The sequence below is a fragment of the Mesoplodon mirus genome, assembly GCF_964341445.2.
Source record: "Mesoplodon mirus genome assembly, chromosome: 16".
Classification (NCBI taxonomy): Eukaryota; Metazoa; Chordata; class Mammalia; order Artiodactyla; family Ziphiidae; genus Mesoplodon; species Mesoplodon mirus.
In genome coordinates, this window is record NC_138992.1 from 25161900 (window position 1) to 25184690 (window position 22791).

Sequence of the window (22791 nt, forward strand, 5' to 3'; positions counted from 1 at the left end):
ATGTTGTGTAAACTTAGCGTATTATTTAGCTTCCCTGTGCCTCAGTTTCCTCATTCTCATAACTATGAGCATTAAATAAGTTAGCATGTATAAAAACTTAAAACAGTGCCTAGCAAAAAGAAAACACAATAAATGTCAGATTTTATTACTAACAATTTGCAGAATGGTAGTTGTGGGAAAAAAAAACATCAAATTCAGTAAAAATCAAATATTAATTGAATTAAGGAAACATACCTCAATAAAGGTTTATTTTACTTTTTCCATCCCATCTCATAGTCTAGTTATGTTTATAAAGATATTAAGACTATTTTATAATATGATAGCATATAGCAATAACCCCTGGATTTTATTGGGAATATTACATAAAATTTGGCTTTATCTTCTGATGAGAAAATACTAAAAGAGCATGCTGAAAATTACGTGCTTCAAAATGATATTTTGGAGAAGTTAATGTATCCCCTGTATATGATTAATTTCTAACACAGTTGTGAAATCTGATTATGTTAATGTATAAAACTTTACAATCATATTTTGGCTTCAAATTGCCCTTTTCCAAAATACAAATTATTGAGTGGCTTTTCATCTTTAAAAATTGGTTGATACAGTTTTAACTGGTATTAAAGAGCAAGAAAGCCACTTTCTTGATTAGTTTTGCTATGGTGACAATGTAGTAAAATGAGATTTTCCCATGTGACAAATAGTGGGCATTTGAGAACAGTATTCTGTTACTTTCAACTATAGCACAGCTAATTGTCTTGGGCAGACAGCCAGACCCATGGCCCAGATCTTGACAGTATGCCTCTCAACTTAAATGGAAACGTATCTTAAGCACATTAATGTGAGCATGTTTGTGTATATGTGTGCATTTAATTTGGTAAAAAAAAATAGAGTAGCATTATGTTTGTTTTTCTTCCTTAGGTGTGCATCTGCAATTTGTAAATTTTTCTACAGAAACCATACATGATTATTTGGAAGTAAGAAGTGGATCTGCAGAAACCAGTACTGTTATTGGCCGACTTAGTGGTCCTCAAATATCATCTTCCCTATTTAGCACGACCCATGAAACCAGCTTGTATTTTCACAGTGACTATTCACAAAACAAACAAGGGTTCCACATTGTATACCAAGGTGAGAGGAATAATAAAAATATGAAAGCTTTTTAGCCTCCAAACAGCTATTAACGATCTAACTCTAACCATTTTCTATATTGTGTTTTAGAAAAAAAAGGAACCTAAATCAAAGAAAGCTTCAGTTAGGAAAAGTTTTAAATAATGCTATTTTCAGTCAACTATATAGGGGGAAATGATGTCTTTCTGAGGCCTTACAAATTCTAACCATGAAAAAAGGATTGAATTAATTTTAATACACAATCAAATTAAGCAAGTCAAGGCAAGGCAGTCAAGCAAGGCATGGTGGATAGGAAGATTTATCTCTGCTTTTATAACAGAATGAGTATATTGAAAAGATATTTTGTGGTACTCATCTACTATATGTAAAGTTATTTTCTTTTACTTTATAATGAAAGAATAATATAACCTTCCTTGATACCATTCTATTGCTATGAGAATATAAAATAAATAATTTGGCAATCATATTAGGCCTATTTCTAGTATAAAACTGCTGCATGACCTTGAGCATGATTTTCATCCTTTTGAAATATACAGCTGGGAGACCTAGGCTTAAATGCTGATTCTCTATGTTCAGTCTTAAGTGGCCTAGGGCACAAGTCCATTTCTTCATTTTCATCATGGTGTTAGTAATAGTACCTCTCAGAGAACTTGTTTTGAACTTTATATGATAAAATGAATGTAAAATATTTATCATGATATATATCATTAGTAAATATTTAGTGCAGTTTAGCTAGTTTTACTATACTATTTCAGATCTTAAAAGTCTAGGGCTTCCCTGGTGGCGCAGTGGTTGAGAGTCCGCCTGCCGATGCAGTAAACACGGGTTCGTGCCCCGGTCCAGGAAGGTCCCACATACCTCGGAGCGGCTGGGCCCGTGAGCCATGGCGGCTGAGGCTGCACATCAGGAGGCTGTGCTCCACAATGGGAGAGGCCACAACAGTGAGAGGCCCGTATACCGCAAAAAAAAAAAAAAAAAGTCTAAGATTTTACAAACAATGCAGTTCCACTGACTGTAATATTTAATCAAAATTAACTTAAACTTTGATTATGTATCTGCCCTAATTATAATGAGTATGTGATATTTTTGTTGTTTTTTAAATTTTAAATTAAAATTATTTTATTATAATTAAATTATAATAATTATAATAATAATATTATTATATAATTAAATTATATATATAAATACATTAAATTATTTTTTATTGAGGTATAGTTGATTTACGAGCATGTGATACTTTTGGATGTGAGTTCCACCAGAGCAGTCATCTTTGTGTTGTTCATTGATGTATCTCAAGTGCCTAGAAGAGTAAGAGCACAATAAATATTTGCTGAATAAAAGTATATACACAAAAGGAAATTTAACAGTAGTTAAAATAGACATTGTAACATCCAACTATATGGGTCTAAAATGATTACAGTTTGTACTATGATTGCATACATAATTTAAGAGCACCATATCACACATCATCCTTTACATAAAATAGGAATCATTTTTGTAACCTCTTGGTACAAAATTAGCCGTGTTCCCAAGGAAACTAATTATTTCAAAAATAGTTGGGGAACTGACTGAGTTTCTGTTTTGATGCTGGAGGACTCAGAGATATATATGTGGTCCTTCTCTAGCAAGTGCACAGGGGCTGATGAACCTGGCTTCATCTTCTTTTCTATGCCCTCAAATTCCCTCAACCTCTCAGGGCAATATTCTTATTTGAATGAAGTAAAACTAGAATTTGAACTTTATTAACTACATTTCTCAGGCAATGTGTCCTTGAAAAAAGATTCATTATTTCCATAATAAAATCCTAAAAGATATAGCATTTGTTACTGTTATTGATATAATACTGTATTAATATTATTGACATGTGCCACAATGTATTACAATGATCACTAGATATTATTTGTGAATTACACTGAATTTTATATTAGTTTTTTCACTAGTTCTTTATTCTATTTATTTTTTTAATAGATCTTTATTGGAGTATAATTGCTTCACAATACTATGTTAGTTTCTGTTGCACAACAAAGTGAATCAGCCATATGCATACACATGTCTTCATATCCCCTCCCTCTTGAGGTTCCCTCCCATCTTCCCTATCCCACCCCTCTAGGTCATCGCAAAGCACCGAGCTGATCTCCCTGTGCTATGCTGCTGCTTCCCACCAGCCAACTATTTTACATTTGGTAGTGTATATATGTGGATGCTACTCTCACTTTGCCCCAGCTTCCCCCTCCCACCCCATGTCCTCAAGTCCATTCTCTATGTCTACCTCTTTATTCCTGCCCTGCAACTAGGTTCATCAGTACAATTCTTTTTTTTCAGATTCCATATATATGCGTTAGCATACAGTATTTGTTTTTATCTTTCTGACTTACTTCACTCTGTATGACAGTCTTTAGATCCATCCACCTCACTACAAATAGCTCAATTTCATTCCTTTTTATGGCTGAGTAATATTACATTGTATATATGTACCACATGTTCTTTATCCATTCATCTGTCGATGGACACTTAGGTTGGTTCCATGTCCTGGCTATTGTAAATAGTACTGCAATGAACATTGTGGTATATGTCTCTTTTTGAATTATGGTTTTCTCAGGGTGTATTATATGCCCAGTAGTGGGATTGCTGGGTCATATGGTAGTTCTAATTTTAGTTTTTTTTAAGGAACCTCCATACTGTTTTCCATGGTGGTTGTATCAATTTACATTCCCACCAACAGTGCAGGAGGGTTCCCTTTTCTCCACACCCTTTCTAGCATTTATTGTTTCTAGATTTTTTGATAATGGCCATTCTGACTGGCCATCCTTCAAAAAGGAAAAACTTTCTTTTTACCTTTTCCAGCCTATCAGTTGCAAAGCTGTCCTGATCCACGCCCATTTCGAAATGGTTTTGTAATCGGCAATGATTTTACTGTGGGGCAAACCATTTCATTTGAATGTTTCCCTGGTTACACGTTGATTGGAAATTCAGCTCTCACTTGCCTTCATGGAGTGAGTCGCAATTGGAATCATCCACTTCCAAGGTGTGAAGGTATGCTTCTAGATTGAAGCTGTGTTTTAAGTGATATCATCTATGTTTAATAATTCTTGTTTTGGTACTCTTTTCTTGTTTGTTTTCCTCTTCAAATAGCATGCTAAATATACAGTTTTTCTTTTAGTTGTAGAATTACAGTTAGTACCCAGATCAAAGCCCTAAGTCTCCATAATGAATAACTGGTTTTGTCATAATTGGCAGGAGACCTAACCTTCTTCACTGGATGCGAAAGTAAAGTTTGTTAACACTTTAGAGCTTCTTCTGTGTGATGTCTGTGTGAGTGCATCTGTGTTTGTTTAGTAATCATTCATATATAAACCAGTAACCCAGATACTACTTCTGAATTTGGGCTCATTTCTTCTAAAGAAAAAAAAAAAGAACCTTTTAAATAAAAATGGCTTGAACCTCTATATAAGGCCTTATATTTATACATAATATAAGACAAAAGTTGAACAGTGTATATATGGATAAAGTATTTGAAAGAAGAGAAAACAATGCAACTTACTAATCTAGTGATAGTGAATAGCTATGTAGCATACCTCATGCTGAAAAATAAATAAAGGCTCACTGTTTGATTCATGGTTTCCAGCTTCATTTTACATACCTTAACTGTGGTAAAAACATAACACAGATGTCTTTTATGCTGTTTAAGAGGTATGAAATGTTTACCTTTTTCTTTATAATCAGTTTATTGTGATTCTACTTAAATATTTTGTTTTGTGTTTTTTTCTGTAGCTCTTTGTGGAGGGAATATAACTGCAATGAATGGCACCATTTACTCTCCTGGATATCCTGATGAATACCCAAACTTTCAAGACTGTTTTTGGCTTGTAAAAGTACCCCCTGGGAACGGAATCTACATCAATTTTACTGTTCTTCAAACAGAACCAATCTATGATTTCATTACTGTATGGTAAGCCAAGACCATTGTTATTGATGATTCAACTGTATGTAACAGTGAAACAAGGAAGGAATGAAAATATATCACAGTCCTCTGTACAAATTGCCATCTGATGTTTGAATTGGTGTGAGTAACTGAGGGTGACAGTGTGTGTTTTGCAGAATGAGACAAACAAGAGAAATAGATTTTAGCTTATTTGCCCATGAAGTAGCTAAACACATAGAACAAAAACTTATGGGTGAAAAAATGATTTAAATTTGTTATTAAAATAATGTGCAAAACCTGGTAATTAAATCAGAGTAAGTTTAAGGTAAGAAAGTTCTCTATATACAGAATGAGTGAAATTTAAAAGCCTGCATTCCAATAAGTTATTTAATATAACTACTGAATTTCTGTCATAATAATTAATCATAAAATATTATATTTGTATTATTATTATCCTGTTAATTAAAGCCTCTCTATTTAAGCTAAAAATAAAATAGCTGAATTAATTATCGACAGTTGGTTAATTGAACTACCATGTGACTTCTAAAATTCATTCTAAATTTAACAGTCTATGATTCTCAAGATTATTTTGAAGAAAATAAAAGGAAGGCAAACCTCAAGCATTTGGGAAGATCTGGGTTGTGGTCAGGAAACCAAAGACAATTTAATTGATTACAGCTAATATGGGTACATTTCTTTTGGGTAAAAATGTGATCTTTTTAAATACTTTATCACCTAAATAAACATATACCAATATGATTTGGCACTCGTTGATTATTTCATCCACTGAATCTTTATCATCTCATACGTAATACTTTCATTAAACTTTGTGTGAAACTTTCCAAAAAAATCAATCTCACTCTCCCTTTCTCCCCTCCCTACTCTATGTCTCTCCTATAGGGATGGACCAGACCAAAACTCACCTCAGATTGGGCAATTCAGTGGAAATACTGCTTTGGAATCAGTCTATAGCACTTCAAATCAGATTCTAATCAAATTCCACAGTGATTTCACAACAAGTGGCTTTTTTGTGCTCAGTTATCACGGTTGGTATCATCTAGGCATTTCTATTTCGTGTGACACTGTTTGAAATTGCCCTTGAAAAATTGAGTGTAATATATATATTCAACCAGTGATTGAAAAGGTATTAAAATTTGACACTTTTTTATCATTTCAAATACATTTACTTGCAAAGAACAGCCTCTTCTAAGCATTTAGGGACAATAAAATGTGAACAAATGGAGACAGGAAATAAATCAGTCAGTAGGAAATAAATCAGTCAGTAATTACCCCAGTAGAAAATAATCATTTTTGCATGGAAACGCATAAAAGAGAACCAGCTGTTCATATTTTATTGCATGTAGTTTTGAAACATCAATAGATTTTTTTTCAGTACAAAATGTTTAATCTATTTAACCTGCTGTGAGTCTTTCTAAAATTAGCGTCCAATAACTTTATGCTTTGGATCACATTACTCATTCATTTATACTCTGTTTCACAACTGTATCTATTCTAGAATCCTACAGTTATAAGTGACTATTTCAGATCATTAAGTTCATAGCTTTTACTCCCATGAAATAATTTATGAAGAGTTTCAATTTCAATTCTTTGTATATAATTATTCTGGGTTCTCTCTTCATAACATTAACTTTTTGAAAGAACATTCAGATGGTTTCAGAGCATTTTTTAAAATTTCCTGTTATGTTAAATTGTATTTCATTATAAATAAGAAAATGTTTATTTCTAGTGATTATATCCTTTCATCTGCTATGACCGTAGTTTCATAAGCACATTCTGTTTCATATGACTTTGTCAGACCAATTCCATGCGCATCACAGGATCAATAAGCTACTAAATTAAATTTGCAAAACTTATATTAAAATTTCCAGGGTGAACGTGTACCTTGTCCATTACATTAACATACAATTTAATGTTTTCTTCTTTTTTTAACACAAAGTAAGAAAATCTTTGATACTCAAAGCTTATATTACATGAAACATATGGTAAGTCAAATATGGTTATACACAAAGACACTTAAAGCACATTGGGTCTAGAAATACTCAGAGAACAGACCAGAAAATATTTGATTTGCTTAATCTCAGCACTTATCAATCAGTAGATGATGCCCAATTTGTGCTTCCGTAGTGGCCAGAGCTGCATGTATACTCTGGCACAGCCAATAAGAAAGCAGGGAGTTCAGTTAGATAAGTTTGATTCACGATGTTTATTTTTTTTAATAACTCATTTGCCTTTTTAAATGAATTGGTCATTGGTACTGGCGGTATGTACATACAGTCTAAAGCTGCAACAATAGCTTTATTACTTTGAAAGGTAATCATAGCTCAAGAACTACTAAACTAAATGATTTTAAGTTCAAAAGATGAATTCGTTGCTGAACTGTATTTTGTACATTTTCTCTCTTCACAGATCCCTGCATAAATTTTTATTATTTTGTATCTTGCCTGAACAAGTGATAAAGAAGGGACTGTTCATTGATGGACTGTAAATATCCATAAAATAATCTTATAGGGAGTGGAAAATTCTTATAAAACTTAGGAAACATTTCAAAGGGGAAATATTGTCAGAGAAAAGGATGTCAGTATCTGTATGTGTGTGTTTGTGTGTGTGTGTGAAAATGTGAAAATCCTTAATAGAAAATACAAGGAAGACAGAATGTAGGTAAACACATACAAAATATGAACATAGATTTACATAGACACTTATGTGAATGTATATACATATATTCTCATTCCAAATTATGTTTCACCTGATTTTTGTAACTAGGTTCTGAATCATGTATATTAAAAATAGAATTATTTTAGGAATAAGGAAGATCAAATATTTGTTTAGGGCTTTGTTGTTCAGCTGACTTTGGACAAGTTATTCTTTGGTTTCCACTTTCTTCAGCTATAACACAACATGGTATAATTGCTGAGAAGATTAATGAGATACTATATAGAGAGAAATTACTCCAATTACTGGGATGTATTAGGTTGAACCATATGAAATTATTGGCAGAAATGCTGAATATTGACAATTTTGTATAGCTCAACCCATGTAAGTGCTGTCATTATCACTATCATCAACATTGCGTTGCAGAGATGAAATGATTGGAGGCAATGAGTAATATACAGTTAGCATAGTTCCTAGGACACTGTATGTTCAGTAAATATTCCTTTCCTTACAATATCTTACCTCACATATTAGTTTTTCTAATAGAGTATTTATATTTATTTTTACTTATATTTTAAATTTTATAATAAGGCACAATTGCCAGAGCTTAGAGAAGCCTAACATTTGAATCAACATCTCTGGCAATTTTACCCAAACCTTAAAATAACCTTGAAATTTGGAGAGGTAGCCAGGGGTCATGTTAAAAATTGACAGACACCTTATATTCTACTAGCTCTAGTAGGATAATTTTCCTAAGCATGTTTTCATCCTGACTCACCTTTTCAAGAATGCATGATGCCTTCATTAAATCAAATTTAAAGCTACCCTATCATCTGGTTCATTGATTCTTATTCCCCAGTGCCTACTCTGACTCCCATTAGATTCTTACTCTCACTGCCCGCTGAACTTCCATTCTTAAATGGTTTCTTACTCATCTTCAGTTCTTAAACTCTACCTATCTTAAGTCCCGTTTCTCCTTTTCTTGATAATTCAAACTCATAGGAATCACTACCATCTTTTCTATGATTGTACTTACTCTTTTTACCAAACTTTTCAGAACTTAACAGTATGATGTATTGTTTTATATGCCTTGTGAGTTTGATAATAGTGAGTGCTTTTGTGAGGACACAGATCACACTTATGCTTCTTAATCCTTTCATAGTTTTATTATTGACTAAGTAATTATATTTTAGCCTTATGGTCATGTGTGTTCGATTCTTTTTAAAATGTTATCTAATTGAGTTTATTTGAACTGTCTTAGTGACACTTTTAAAAAAGATTATTTTACAATTATGTACATGTGTTCTTATCCCTCCTCACAAAAACAAAAAAGATGCCTGTTTTCAAATTGGTATTAATATAATTAGTACAATTTAATATAACCGAAAATATAATATTCATATCCATGGCTCGTATTCAGTAGCTATAGCTTAGTGCCAAAATGAGCTCTCATAATGGTAAACAAACAAACAAACAAACAAAAAACTGGTCAGGTCATTTGGTACTTTTTCATAAGTTAACCAGGGAGATAATTCACTATTTAACACTTAGTTTAAGCCGATTTAATATACCTAAGCTTAGAATGGTTTACTCCCCCACTCAGTATTCTTTATATTCTCTTAGTGATTTAATAGCTCCTTCTGTTATGCCCAAACCTATAAGTCAGAAGTGGTTTTCTTAGGACATGTGTACTTATTTTATAAATTTAACAGATCAGTATTTTCATATGTTTTCTTAAGGTCACATTGATTATTTAGGTTTTATTTATTAATATATTTCTAATATGTCTGAAAGGAGAAAAAATGTGTTTTTATGAGATCTAGTCAGATATCTGTCTTTTATAAAACATCACCTTCATAAAGCGTTTCATGTTCAAAAATAACATTCTTAAAAATCTTTGGAAAATGAAAGTTCTATGCAATGAAGAAATAGGGCAGGTATAAATGTTGAGGCACTTTATCTCAGATACCGTACTTCTTCTTCATTTGAGGAAATCTGCTAGTCTCTCTCTGTATTACTATAACCGTAATTCCCTAAAGAAAGAGCTGAATTTTCTTGATATCTGCCATAGAGTCAAGATGGGTTTGTCTTATAATAAATAATAACAGTATTCAGTCCTACTCAATGACTTCCTTAAAGTAAATTACACAAAACCTGTTTCAACTGCATGTTTTTGCAGACACTAACTTTTTATAGTCACTCAAATAGTGATAGTTACTTACCATTTACTGAATACTTAATATGCCAGGCACTATGCTAGATGCTTTCCATGCTAATTTTTGTAATAACTCTGCAATATAAGTATTATTATCCCTATTTTAATAATTAAAGAACCAAAAGACAGAAATTTGTAATGTATATAAAGCCAGAGAACAGGGCTTCCCTGGTGGCGCAGTGGTTGACAGTCTGCCTGCCGATGCAGGGGACACGGGTTCGTGCCCCAGTCCGGGAAGGTCCCACATGCCACGGAGCGGCTGGGCCCGTGAGCCATGGCTGCTGGGCCTGCGCATCCGGAGCCTGTGCTCCACAACGGGAGAGGCCACAGCAGTGAGAGGCCCGCGTACCACAAAAAAAAAAAAAAAAAAAAAAAAAAAAGAAGCCAGAGAACTAATAAATAGAAGGGCTGCCGGGAATTCAAAATAAGTCTGTCTGACTTAAGAACTGACCTTTTTAAAAATAATGACAACAATAACAGCAATCATAATAATAGCTAAACTATACTGAGTTCTTACTAAGTGCCAGGTAGTGTCCTAAGCTGGTATTATCTCATGCATAGATTATATTTAATGGTATGTAAACATAAGTTTTCTTTAAAAATTAGCAATGATTTTCATTTTTATCAAGATAAGTCATCTCACTTTCTAGAAAATACCTCTCCTAATTACAACTTGGAACTTTGAACTTTTTAGTGCTTCTCTTCCCCAGAACCTACAGGCTAACAACAATATGTTGGTAGGTTTATCACAATTTAGTGTGTCCCTCTTTGTAGTTTCCAAAATGTACTATGGTCCCTGTGTGATGAGAAAATAAGATAAGTTTATTGGGAATCTGACTTATGCCAACCACTGTAGTATAACCAGAATACATATTTATTAATTAAAAACAAAAAGGTATCATTTTAATGCTTAAATCTATTATCCACGGTACCTCTTTTTCTAATATCCAATATTAGGGAACCTCAATTATTACAGAAGATTTTCTTAGGATAATACAATTTAATAATATATATTATCCATTGTTTTCTGTTATTGGCACAACTTCTGTGAATCAATGGGTTGATTATATATTGAATTTCAGATTATTTTTAAGAAATGTATTTTAAAAGCCTGTAATACCTTTTAGGTCATCTTTTAAGGTTATATTGCTTTTACAATGAATGCTGTATTTGGGGACAAGTATATTTAACTCCACAAAGTCTCATCCTAAAAGAGACTACTGTAGATATAAGGACACATTTTATATAAAACATAAATCACCATTGCTTTGAACTGTGTGACCCCATTGCCTCCCACAACGTAAAGATCTGACCTCCTTTCATATTTCAGTAGATAGAGCATTGAGCTCATGAAATGTTTCATTGTTTGATTTCCAGAGAGCATAGGGGGTATGAACATCATACAATTGTATATATACACACACACACACACACACACACACACACACACAGCTAAAAAACCAAACTGGTGAAACTATAATGATGAAAAGATATTGCCATTTACTATTATTTAAATGACTACTTAGTGATTACTTAAATGACAAAGAGTCATGTCAAAATTGCTTACCATATTTTGGTATTTTGCTGTGTGTGATAAGATTGCATTTATATTCTACAGTATCTCAGTCCCCTCCAGCCAAAGTCCATCAGGAACATCTCTGTAGTTAAACGAAGTTGAGTTTATAGGCTCACTGTGTGGGACAACATACCATGAGAAACCCCGTGGAGTCTCAGTGAGAGGGTGTTAGGAGGGGCTTGTTATGGGATTTGGGCTGTGTAAGATGGTTCTGGAAGGTTCAAGGAAGCATGTTTTTCCTCTGGGTTGGGTGCTTTTCGAAAATTAGAGCAGTTCTATAATTGGGTATATTAATTTTTTTCCTAGAAGGTGGAAGGTATGGAACACACCTAAAACTATGATTGGCGTGGGGTAGCAGCATTCTCTCGTACTGGCTGAGATGAAGGAATCTTGGTCATATTGGTGGTTTGGATAGCGTTTTCATTTTGTTTTATCGTTTTTGTTTTGTCTTTTCTGTGCTCAGACATGATTAGGGAAAGGTCTTGTTTTTGTCTTGTTCCAACAAGGTCAAAGAGCTATCGTGTCTGATATTAGTTGTTAGTTAAATTGATTACAGTCAGCAATAGAAAATCATGGCCTATCAGTTAGAGCCAGGCCGGCTCCAAGCCAACAGCATACAGGGGCTGTGCTTTGTTTTCTTTTGTTTTGTTTTCTTTTGCTTTTTTTTCTTTAGTCTTTTCTTTTCAATATGCAGAATAACTTGATGGTTAAAGAGCTAAAACGTGTTCCTTCATAGCCAAAACAAACCAAACTATGGTAGTAAACAGAGAAAGGAAAACAGAGACTGACAAAGAAAAAATTGTCACCTCTGATGTGCTCTGTTATCTACTAATGTGCCAGGCAACTCAACCATGTAGAGAAGAGACCTTTAGCACATTACCTTTCAGACTCTAATGGTCTCAGTACTAAGGTAGGATACTTTCCATTAGCTATTGGAATATGGGGAAGTCACTTCATGCAAAAGATATTGGAATTTTCTTATGTATAATTCAGGATATTTCCCAAAAGGTTGTTTACTATACTTCTGTTTTTCCATCTCTAGGAAATTACCTAGTAACTTCTTGTTGATCCATTTCTAATGATCCATTCCAGATCTCTGGCTCATCTCCAAATCTAGGGCTGAACATTTTCTCTTGATTTCAAAAATTCTCCCTTATATAGGCAGAGAAACAAATTGATTATAAAATATTAACAGATAAAAAGTGATATTTCTAAGTAATTTAAGCACCACTGAAACTTACCTGTATGGTTCATATCAATTCACTAGCAGACTTTCTCCAAAATGGAAAAAAAAATTACTAATTATTTTTTCTTCTTAGAACTCAGATAGCATTTATTTAAATACTGCTAACTCTGCTTTCAAGTGGAGCTGCTTAAAGTTATTTTACATAACTTTTGAAATAACATTACCAAAATTACATAACTGAGTATGTAATTATCAGTGCTTTTCCTCCTCCAAATCTTCCCCAAATCATGAAGTTATCATACTTGACCTAATCTGGGTCACCACTGAAGTGCAACAGTGGTTATAGAGAACTTAGAATTTATAAGAGCACATAGAACATTTTCTTTTCCTCTGTAAGAAATACCGCATCCATATTTGGCAGAAAGGTTGTGCACTTGTGCTTTTGTGGTTTAGAGAAGGAATGGCAATTTGCCAGTGTCCTGTTTTGTCCTTTTTTGAAGAAGCCTTTAATAGCTCAGTTGAACTGAAGTAGATATATACAGCATTCTTTTCTGGAATTGGGTTGGTTATTTCATTATAAAGAAAATAGGAAATGAAAAATAACCAAATATATTGCCAGAATTAAACTCTAAAGTGATATTAAGAAGCAAATTTGTTGGACCAGGAACCAGACATCTGTACACATTTGAATGAAAACAGAGCACTGTTCAAACAATGGTCATCCTCAAAAGATACTGACATGCACTCTAATCCACAATTGCCTCTGTTTCATCCCCATTTGCAATTTTAGAGTTAGAGTCTTCTTAGGGAAGACTATTTGTTTAGAGACTCTTTTCCTCCTGAAAAAAAACTATATTTTGTGTATTACTTAACAAATATTTGTTGGATTATAAGTAAAGTGAAAGGAGCTTATTACTCAATTGTGAAAAAGACACATGAAGCGTCTCCTACCTTATGTTACTTAAAGCCTAGATGGTGTCACAAATAGTGAAAAAGTAAACTAATAAATGGAAAATAATAAATGTTGAAACAAGTCATGATATCCAGTTACGGGCAGAACTGAAACTTTTAAATTGTATCATCAAAAATTTAAAGAGCATGAGCATGTGTTTTAGTCCATGTTTTCAATGGATTGTTCTATTTAGAAACAGCTTCAAAGTGATGACCATTAATGAAAAAACTGCATAACATAGATATTTACACATTTAAAATACACATTTGAGCTAAATCTGTGTTCTCTTTTAGATGAATCATTTTATTTGACATGCCATTCACCTTTAAGACAACATTGACTTATTTAATAACTACGCAAGGGCATCGTATCCTACCTATCATGATTGTATGTGCTACAAAGCAGAGTTCTGTGATTAGAAAATAAGAGCAAAGGGTAGGGGAAGGAAGGCAGCGAAGAGCTCAGAAGATATGTTTATCCTGGTGACGTAAAATTGGGAATTGAGACACAAAGTCAGATTTGAAGTCGAAAGGATCAGTGAAATCATTTAGGTAGAGATTGGAGAAAATTTGTTCGAAGGAAAGTATATTCAGAATTCAAATCTATAAAATTGATGAAAATAGAGTTGCTCTTATTGAGGTAGAGGAAGGAGGACATTACACCTCCTCACACCCTCCATGACCCCAAGGTGATCCCTTGTCTCTAGGGACAGTTTATAAAATGCTGATGGTACCAAAGAATGGAGAATAAGAGAATTTAGCTCACATCACCCACGTGGTCTTGGGAAAATAACACAGTATCTCTGAGCCTCATCTTCCTCATAATAATAATTTCCAACCTCTAGTCTTTTAAACTCTCCAGCTGAGTTATCTAAGTCATTCTAAGCAGGTTCTACAGATGACAGGAGTCATGGATTCTTCATTGATAAAAATGTGCTTCTTCTTTAAAATAAAATAATTTTTGATTAGCATGAAGATTAAAAACAAGTTTACAGGCAAACAAATATCAGATAAAATGCTCTCCTCTAAAGCAATTATACTCCAATAAAAAAATAAATAAATAAAGCATAATCTCATCAGGATTTCTCCCTGTAGGGCTCTCTGTATCTTCCTCTCCCCCTTCCCTTACCTCTCTGGCGTTTCTCACAACTACCTTTTACCTTGATAATTGTAATTTTTGCTCATGTTTCCTCCTCTATCTGAATACTCTTCTGCCCATGATTACCCTTCAGCACTGGAAAAAATCTTACTCATCCTTTAAAATTTATCTCATTCATTTCTTTTTATCGGAATTTTCCTTAACTAGTCTAGTTGATATTCCTCAGTACTCTCATAATACTCTCACAATAGGGCCAATACTGAAGATATGGGCTTTGAAGTTAAAGGACATAGGCTGGACTTCTGGATAAACCCTGTACTAGTTGTGTGATCTCGGGCAAGTTACTAGGCCTTTAAACCTCCTTCTTTTTATCTCCAAATTGAGATACATAAAGAAATTAACTCCTAAGTTTAAGTAATAAAATTATGCATATAAAACACATTTTTCTTCAAATGTTATAACAGCATAAAATGTGTTTCTTAAATTAATAATAGTATATTACATCTTTGAAGACAACTAGTGAAAACAAGGCTTTAATCAAGCAAACAATTGTGATACAGATATCATATAGGGCCAGTAGTCATGATACTTAGATTCATAGAGACCTTTTTTCAGTGGCCTTTACCTTATGCCAAATAAGAATCTACCTAATCTAATGGGATGACCAGTTTAGAAACATAAAATTTAACAAATGGATACTTTGTAAACATACTAATCTAGCATGGTGAAAGAAGGCTCTGGAGCTAGACTGTCTATGTTCAAATCCCAGCTCTGCCATATTATAGCTGTATGAGTTGGACAAATTCTTTAATTCTTTTAACAGTTTTTCTTTTATATTATGGGAATAATTATAGAACTCATTACATAAATTAAGTAATAAATAAAATTTTTGTGAGGACTAATAGAGTTAATATAAGTAAAATGTTCATAATATTCCTTGGAATAGAGTAAGCCTTGAGTATTGTTCGCAATTATGACTGAATGCTAGGCACTTTGCTAGATGCAGGGGATTCTGCGATGAGCCTTGGGAAGCTAGGCATTGAGCACATAAACAAACATGAGTGTATAATTCCAAATTGTGATTATGCCAAGAAAGAAGCACATAATCAGAAGGACTAGAATGAGGGTGAGAAATAAGGAGTTAAAAGGTAAGCATTCTTACCATGGGAAAATATTTAAGAAATGAGTAATTTTCCCTCAATGTTATAGCATTTTTTTAAATAAAGAAATAGTTGAAACTTGATAAATTCTACCATATATTTTTATTCTTATAAATAAACCTTACATAATTTTCTTTTTTCACATATGTGAATATGTATAGCTGCTCAGAGAAGGAATAAACATTGTCTATTTTTATAGCCTATCAACTAAGAGTGTGTCAACCTCCACCACCCGTACCCAATGCTGAAATTTTGACAGAAGATGATGAATTTGAAATAGGTAAAGTCTGCTAAATTACTTTCAAAGAAAACGTGCTGTTAGCAGAGGTATTTACTTTAAAAGAAATAAGAATAAAGAATAGTAGCAGCCTGTCTTAGACCTTCTTTCACTGGATCGATAGGGATTGTAAGAATGGATAACAATGAAAAGAGGAAAGGGAGTATTAGGCAAGAAGAAAGAATTCTGTATTTCCAGGATGTACAGTTAGAAAACAGTGCAGGAATTTGAACCGTATAACTATTCTGGTAGTTCCTTCCAAAGTAATATTTTGCTACCTTCCAACACTGTAGTCTTAACTACTCTTTGAATTCAGGCATAAACCTGACATGTATAATGAAGGATATGTAGGGTGTATTAGAAGACATGTCTTATCTCCATGTCTTTGAAAACAATTGGTTGGTTATGCTCAATTTGATTGTAAATAAAGTCCTTTTAAAACTTGGTTGGAAATTTAACTGTAATAATATCTAATAGTTTGAAAAACTATGTAAGAAAAGAAGACATCCTAATGTTATCATAATAAATTTTTATCATTATTATCCTAGTAATATTAATATTGGTTGAGAAATGTAAGAAAACATCAGTGACCAATGTACATCTAATCTTAATAGCAATAACTAGGAATCTCCTTTTAACTGCTTGATATATTTTTAATGAATATCTTACCCATACCAACCGGATTATTTCCTTACTACTATTGCTTATATCTAAACAGATTGCCCCAGTACAGTCTTACTGGTAATTTATTCTTAGCTTTAATTCTGATTGGTCAGTGCTTATGACGTACTAGTAGTTCAATATTTTGAATGTCATCACTGCTTATAACTAATAGAATTTTTAAATTGATTGAAAATGACTGAAAGAAAAAGTATTCTAATTTTATATTGAAACATCTGTTTATTTTAACCATTACCTTGTTGCTTATCAGAAGCCCCTTCTGCATGTTTTTTTAAACAGGTGATATTATTAGGTATCAGTGTCTTCCAGGATTTACTTTGGTTGGTAATGCAATTCTGACATGCAGATTAGGAGAACGACTCCAGATGGATGGAGCGCCTCCAGTTTGTCAAGGTACCAATTCTTATGATTATTTATTTCTAAATATCTGTTTTATGTTTAATTCAGTACTAGCAAAATAGAGAAAAATCTATTTTATATAATTATTATATATTTAACTGACAATAATGTTAAATATTATACAACTCATAAGTGGTATTTTTCATTCCATTATTTCTCAGACTTAAGTAAACATTTTTAATTCATCCAAGGCTTAATTTTTCTAGTTTATCCCAAACTCAATTCAGTCTATTTAAATTATTTTTGCTGTGAGGAGTGGAAATGGAGGTAGAAAGCAAGAAAAATCACTTTAAATAAAGGTTCCAATGTTGACTGCAAGTAGTTTCTATTCTGACCACTAGAATCATTAAACTTTTTTGAGCACCTGTTAAGAATGAGGATCTGAGGGAAAAAACAAACAAACAGAAAGTTGTAAATGGTCCCTGCTGTGAAAGCAACATGGTGTAAGGGATATGACAGCCATACAGCTTGTAGCAATACAGCACTAAGGAAACAGGCCAGGGAGCTATAGAGTCACATAATTTTAAACTGTTTATAGGACAGGGAAAGCTTGATGGCAGCATTGTTCCCTGAGTCATAGGTTCCAAATGAAAAGTGATACTTACTTTGGTAGAACTAAGATAGGGAAAGTGTGGTCCAAGTGACAGAGGTATATGCAAAGACACAGAAATGAAAGACAGTGAGGTACAGACTTCAAAGTATCCACTATGTTATAAGGGCAAGACCATGATGGATCTTGAATGATGTTGGGATTTTGACGTTCAGGAATCATGTATTATTAACTTGTATAGCTCCTAGGGCCTGTAACAGTGCCTAACACATAGTAACTAATTATAAATATTGGTTAATTAGAATAAAATTGAATTGAACTTGATTATACATCTCCAGATTTTCTTGGATTACTTCCTTCACTGGGGTTTATTCTTGAGAAATAGAAATCTGTTTTATACAGTATCTTAACTGTTACAATGAACCTAAAACAAAAATTCTGTTTATTATTACAAGCATGCTGTAAGTAGGAATAAACGTTTGATTTTTCTACCTCACTGGAATCCTTACAAGAAGATAGAAGGATTTTCATAAGGGGCTTTTACAGTATCAAAAAGAAAGACATGTTTGGAGGTATAACCAGCAACAATATAAGAATTTTCCTTGCTCTTAGTCAATGATTTTTATAGGCCATCTTAAAAGTTGTTTGTTTATTCTGAAGTCTACCACCTTTACTCCTGAATGAACAAGCAATTACATACCAGGATTTCTTCCTTGACCCAATGTATACACTTCACTGTGAGCTCTTGGAGAGCAACACTTCTTTTTTATATATCTGGATCCCAATTCAATATTATATTTAATTAAAAATACAAAACAGTTTTGTTATTTGAGTCCCTCATCTCTCAGATTTTCAATATCATATTTCTAAAATCAGAATTTCCTATAGATTAGTAAATGTGTTTCTTCTTATTCTATCTGCTCTGGAGAATACAAAAAAGGATGATCAGTCTTTGTCTCATGATAACACTATGAGTACTAGCTAAAAGTTAATTATCCTTCAGAATGAGTTTATGCAGTGTTGCTATATTAATTAATTGACCAGGCACTTAAGCTAAAAAGCTGAGTTAAAATTTTGTTTGAGTTATTTCATAATCCCACTAAAAGATTGTCATTCATTTGGAATCTGTTGTAACTAATCTATACTGCTTTTAGTCTATTTTAAATTATTTGATTTTTTCACTTTTCCTAAAAGAGGCTATATCATTTTTGTTATTCCTCCCTGGATCCTCAAACATGGAAAGCAAGTCTAACTGTGGTGCTCTTCAAAGGGTTTGATGTAAATGAAATATAATAGGTAACTACAGACAGTTACAAACATGGAGTCCATCTAGCTGAATGTGTGAGACTTTCTGTACTTTAAACTTCCTGGGCATTAGTTTCCTCATATGCATAATGGGGATAAGAATTGTAGACATTTCTTAATGTTGCTGTGACAAGTAAGTGATATAATGAACAAAAGGTGCTTAACAGTATCTAATGTATACATATTTACTCTTGATGATTGTCTTACTCTTGATGTATGTTGGTTAGTGTGAGAATAGGTTACTTTGTGTATTTACAGTAAATTATATTGAATCATACCAGTTTTTCAAAAGTAATATGGAATATTTGTTCAATTGAAAACATTGGGAGCATTAAGATACAGCACCTGCTTTTCAATAACAATAGCCTAAGAAGAAAGTCAAAAAAGCGATGAAATGATAGACATAAAATTGCTAACTGCAATAACAGAAGCATACATTACAGAGGTACCAAGAAGAAAATCAGCAGTTCTGCTTGGGTTGATGGAGGAGAGGTTCAGGAAGTGTTTGTTTCACAGAGGATGAGACTTGATCTGGGTTTTGAGATGCACTAACATTTCAAATGCATCAGACAAGAGTAAGACTTTGAAACAGAAGCACTGATGGATAGGCTGAGTTCAAAAAAATTATAGGTCATCCAGTATGTTTGGAGCATTCTGTTTCAGAGGAGGAGCCACAGAAAACAAAGCTGGAGAAGTAGGCAGGGACTGAAGTTGAAGGTCTTTGAAGGTGCTGAATGGTTTTTAGTAAGGGAATAACATGTTCAGTAACCCAGTTAATCACTTAGTTAAATATTTCAGAAGTATGAAACAGCAGGGCACACACAACATAAACCCTTTCATAAAACTTACTTCAGTTTGTCATATGGTTATATATCTTTTATTTTAATATGCCATAGCTATATATTCACTAATGTTCTTCATCTTTGACCCAAGTTTTCCATTTCATTTCTAGCCTTCAAGTTTGTTTGTTTGTTTATTTATTTTACATATTTTTCATTTTGTGAAAAGCAAATATCAGGTTTCTCTTTTTAGACTGAGAAGGACTTAATACTATTTGCTGAATTATTATTTTTTTTAATCTTGAAATCACATCCAAGAAGCGAACATCTCAGGTTCAAATAAGAGAAATAGAAGTTAAAAAAAAAAAGAAAGAAAACAACTCTTAGATTAGCTATACTGTATTCTATAGTAAAAATGTAAATATCTGTATATGAAGTTATGGCAGTTATTTTCAAGTTATTTCAAGTTATTAACTTGATTAAAGAATAATCATATGTTGCCATAATTCACTATTTTTTTTTTTTACTCTTTTCCATCCCTATACTACAGGAAGACTTTATAATTCAAAATATTTCATGTCCTTCCACCCTGGAAATGACAAATATATAAATCCTTCATCGATTCATCTGTATTTTAGCAACAGTATTTGACATTTTGAAACCTAGTTTATTGGAACAAACATTGAGAAACAAAGATTCTATTTAAGATAGTGATCTAATTATTTTGAGATACAGCACTCTAAATCCAAGGTGGAAGTTGATATATAGTGATTGGATTTGTAAATGGCATGAGATGTATTTCCAATTCACCAAATCCTCAAAAATTATCTAGTCAACACTTCACTCCAGTTGCTTGAATGTACGCAGTAATAACACTCAAAAATTGGTCCAAGCTATATTTAAAAACTATTTTTCAGTGATGTACATAGGATATTTTACTGTAGTGGCTACAATGGCTTCCAGGTAAAAAGTTCTATATCATATTGAACTAAATCCTGTTTGTTATATATTGGTTTACTTCTATACTGCGTGGGCTATATTGAGCAATTCCAATACTCTTCCCACGCCATAAAACTCAAAGTCTTAAGGAAAAAAAAAAAAGGGCTGAAATGGCATCATTTGAGTGATAAGGATTTGATCATCTTGGTCACATTCTCATTCCAAATGCAAATTTAAGCATATGTTTCTATTATTTGGTCCAATGCATAATGGCATTGAGGCCAACAATTAAAGTATAGTAGTTTACTATACCTTGGAGATACACACACACACGTGCACACACACGCACACATTCTCAGGATGTACAGCAGAGGTACTGTTATGAAATGAAGAGCTGTGCTTTGTCTTGCACTTATATGGAAATAGCAGGAAGAACTGAAAGGTAACTGGCGACCCAAAACTGTTTTAAATCCTCGTGGCTTAAGCATATTCATAAGATTAGAAGTGACTTTGCCTGGAGTGAATACTCTGAGATAGGGCAGTTTCCTGTCTGTCCTCACATACCTGAGTGAGTTAAAGTTTGAGGACAGAAGAAAAAGTAAGGAAGGAAAAGGACAGGGTAAAGACATAGGCAAGAGAGGCAGAGGGGAGAAGACGTAAGAAGATGAAGGAAAATAGGGAAATAATATAAAGAAATAGAAGGCAATAAATGCCTTATCTTTTTATTATCTACATATTTATTGTCCAGAAAAAAAATGTATCTTCCATGTAATAATAAAAGGAAATTAATACCATAAAATTTTAGGTCATTCCTCCATATTTTGAACTGCAAGTTTATTATACAAGTTGTCTTTTTATACACATAGCTCAAGATATTATCTCCTTTATTGTTATTTAATATGAAAACATTTAAAACCTGGGTATTTAATGAAATTTTCACTTAAATACATTTCAATTAAAGTATTGAAATGCAACTTTAAAATGCAACTTTCACTTAGGTCTAAAACACTAGCATCATCTAATGGTATATAATTTTTGACAGTGATCTGTCCTGCCAATGAATTACGCCTGGATTCTACAGGAGTCATATTGAGCCCTGGATATCCTGACAGTTACCCAAATCTTCAGATGTGTGCCTGGAGCATTTCTGTGGAAAAAGGATATAATATTAGCATGTTTGTAGAATTCTTCCAGACAGAAAAGGAATTTGATGTTCTTCAGGTGTATGATGGTAACCATGGGTTATATTTACTGGATATTCATAAATTCAATTCAACTGCTCTAGTTATACTTTCAGACCTTCAGTAGACACACTGTTTATATGATTTTATTTTATCTTATGGGTATTTTTAGAAGTATCAACATCAAACTTACCTATATACCATATGAAAATTGTAGTTAGCTTGATTATTATGTTATAAATTGTAGCTGCTTTAGCTATGGAATTAAAATGTTTAAACAAACATTTTATGTTATGTTTTAAGTTATTATTGATAAAGTAAATTGGTTCTGGATTAATTTCACCATATTTAATACTATTCTAAATATATAAAATACTAAAGATGAATTATTCAGTTACACCTAAATTGTATTATTTTCTTTCTGAAGGACCAAATATTCAAAGTCCAGTGCTTGTTTCCCTCAGTGGGGATTATTCATCTGCTTTTAATATAACAAGCAATGGTCATGAAGTATTTCTTCAATGGTCAGCAGATCATGGCAATAACAAAAAAGGCTTCCGGATAAGATATATAGGTATGTGATATTTATAACTTCAGTACAGATCTCACCTGCATCCTCAGTATGGTTGTGATTAAAGAGCATAGACACATACACTATTTAATTAGGTATGAATTTAAATCATATTTCTTCCATTGATGTTTCTTCAACAATTTATGTAACATCTCTATGCCTCAGTTTCCTCATTGTAATGACAATAATTCTATGTATC

The 22791-nt window shown here is 32.8% G+C and overlaps 1 protein-coding gene across 3 annotated transcripts in view; it reads left to right on the plus strand.

Annotated features, from left to right (window-relative positions):
- Positions 1-22791, plus strand: part of CSMD3 (CUB and Sushi multiple domains 3) — a gene marked incomplete at both ends in the record, with an annotated part of 1109686 nt that overhangs the window by 999056 nt on the left and 87839 nt on the right. For all 3 annotated transcript variants that reach the window (XM_082600704.1, XM_082600705.1, XM_082600706.1), the window contains 8 exons: positions 919-1128; positions 3973-4161; positions 4900-5077; positions 5951-6096; positions 16110-16190; positions 17148-17261; positions 21883-22071; positions 22449-22595. In XM_082600704.1, coding sequence (XP_082456830.1) covers positions 919-1128; positions 3973-4161; positions 4900-5077; positions 5951-6096; positions 16110-16190; positions 17148-17261; positions 21883-22071; positions 22449-22595 — 1254 coding nt within the window. The remainder of the gene's footprint in view (positions 1-918; positions 1129-3972; positions 4162-4899; positions 5078-5950; positions 6097-16109; positions 16191-17147; positions 17262-21882; positions 22072-22448; positions 22596-22791) is intronic.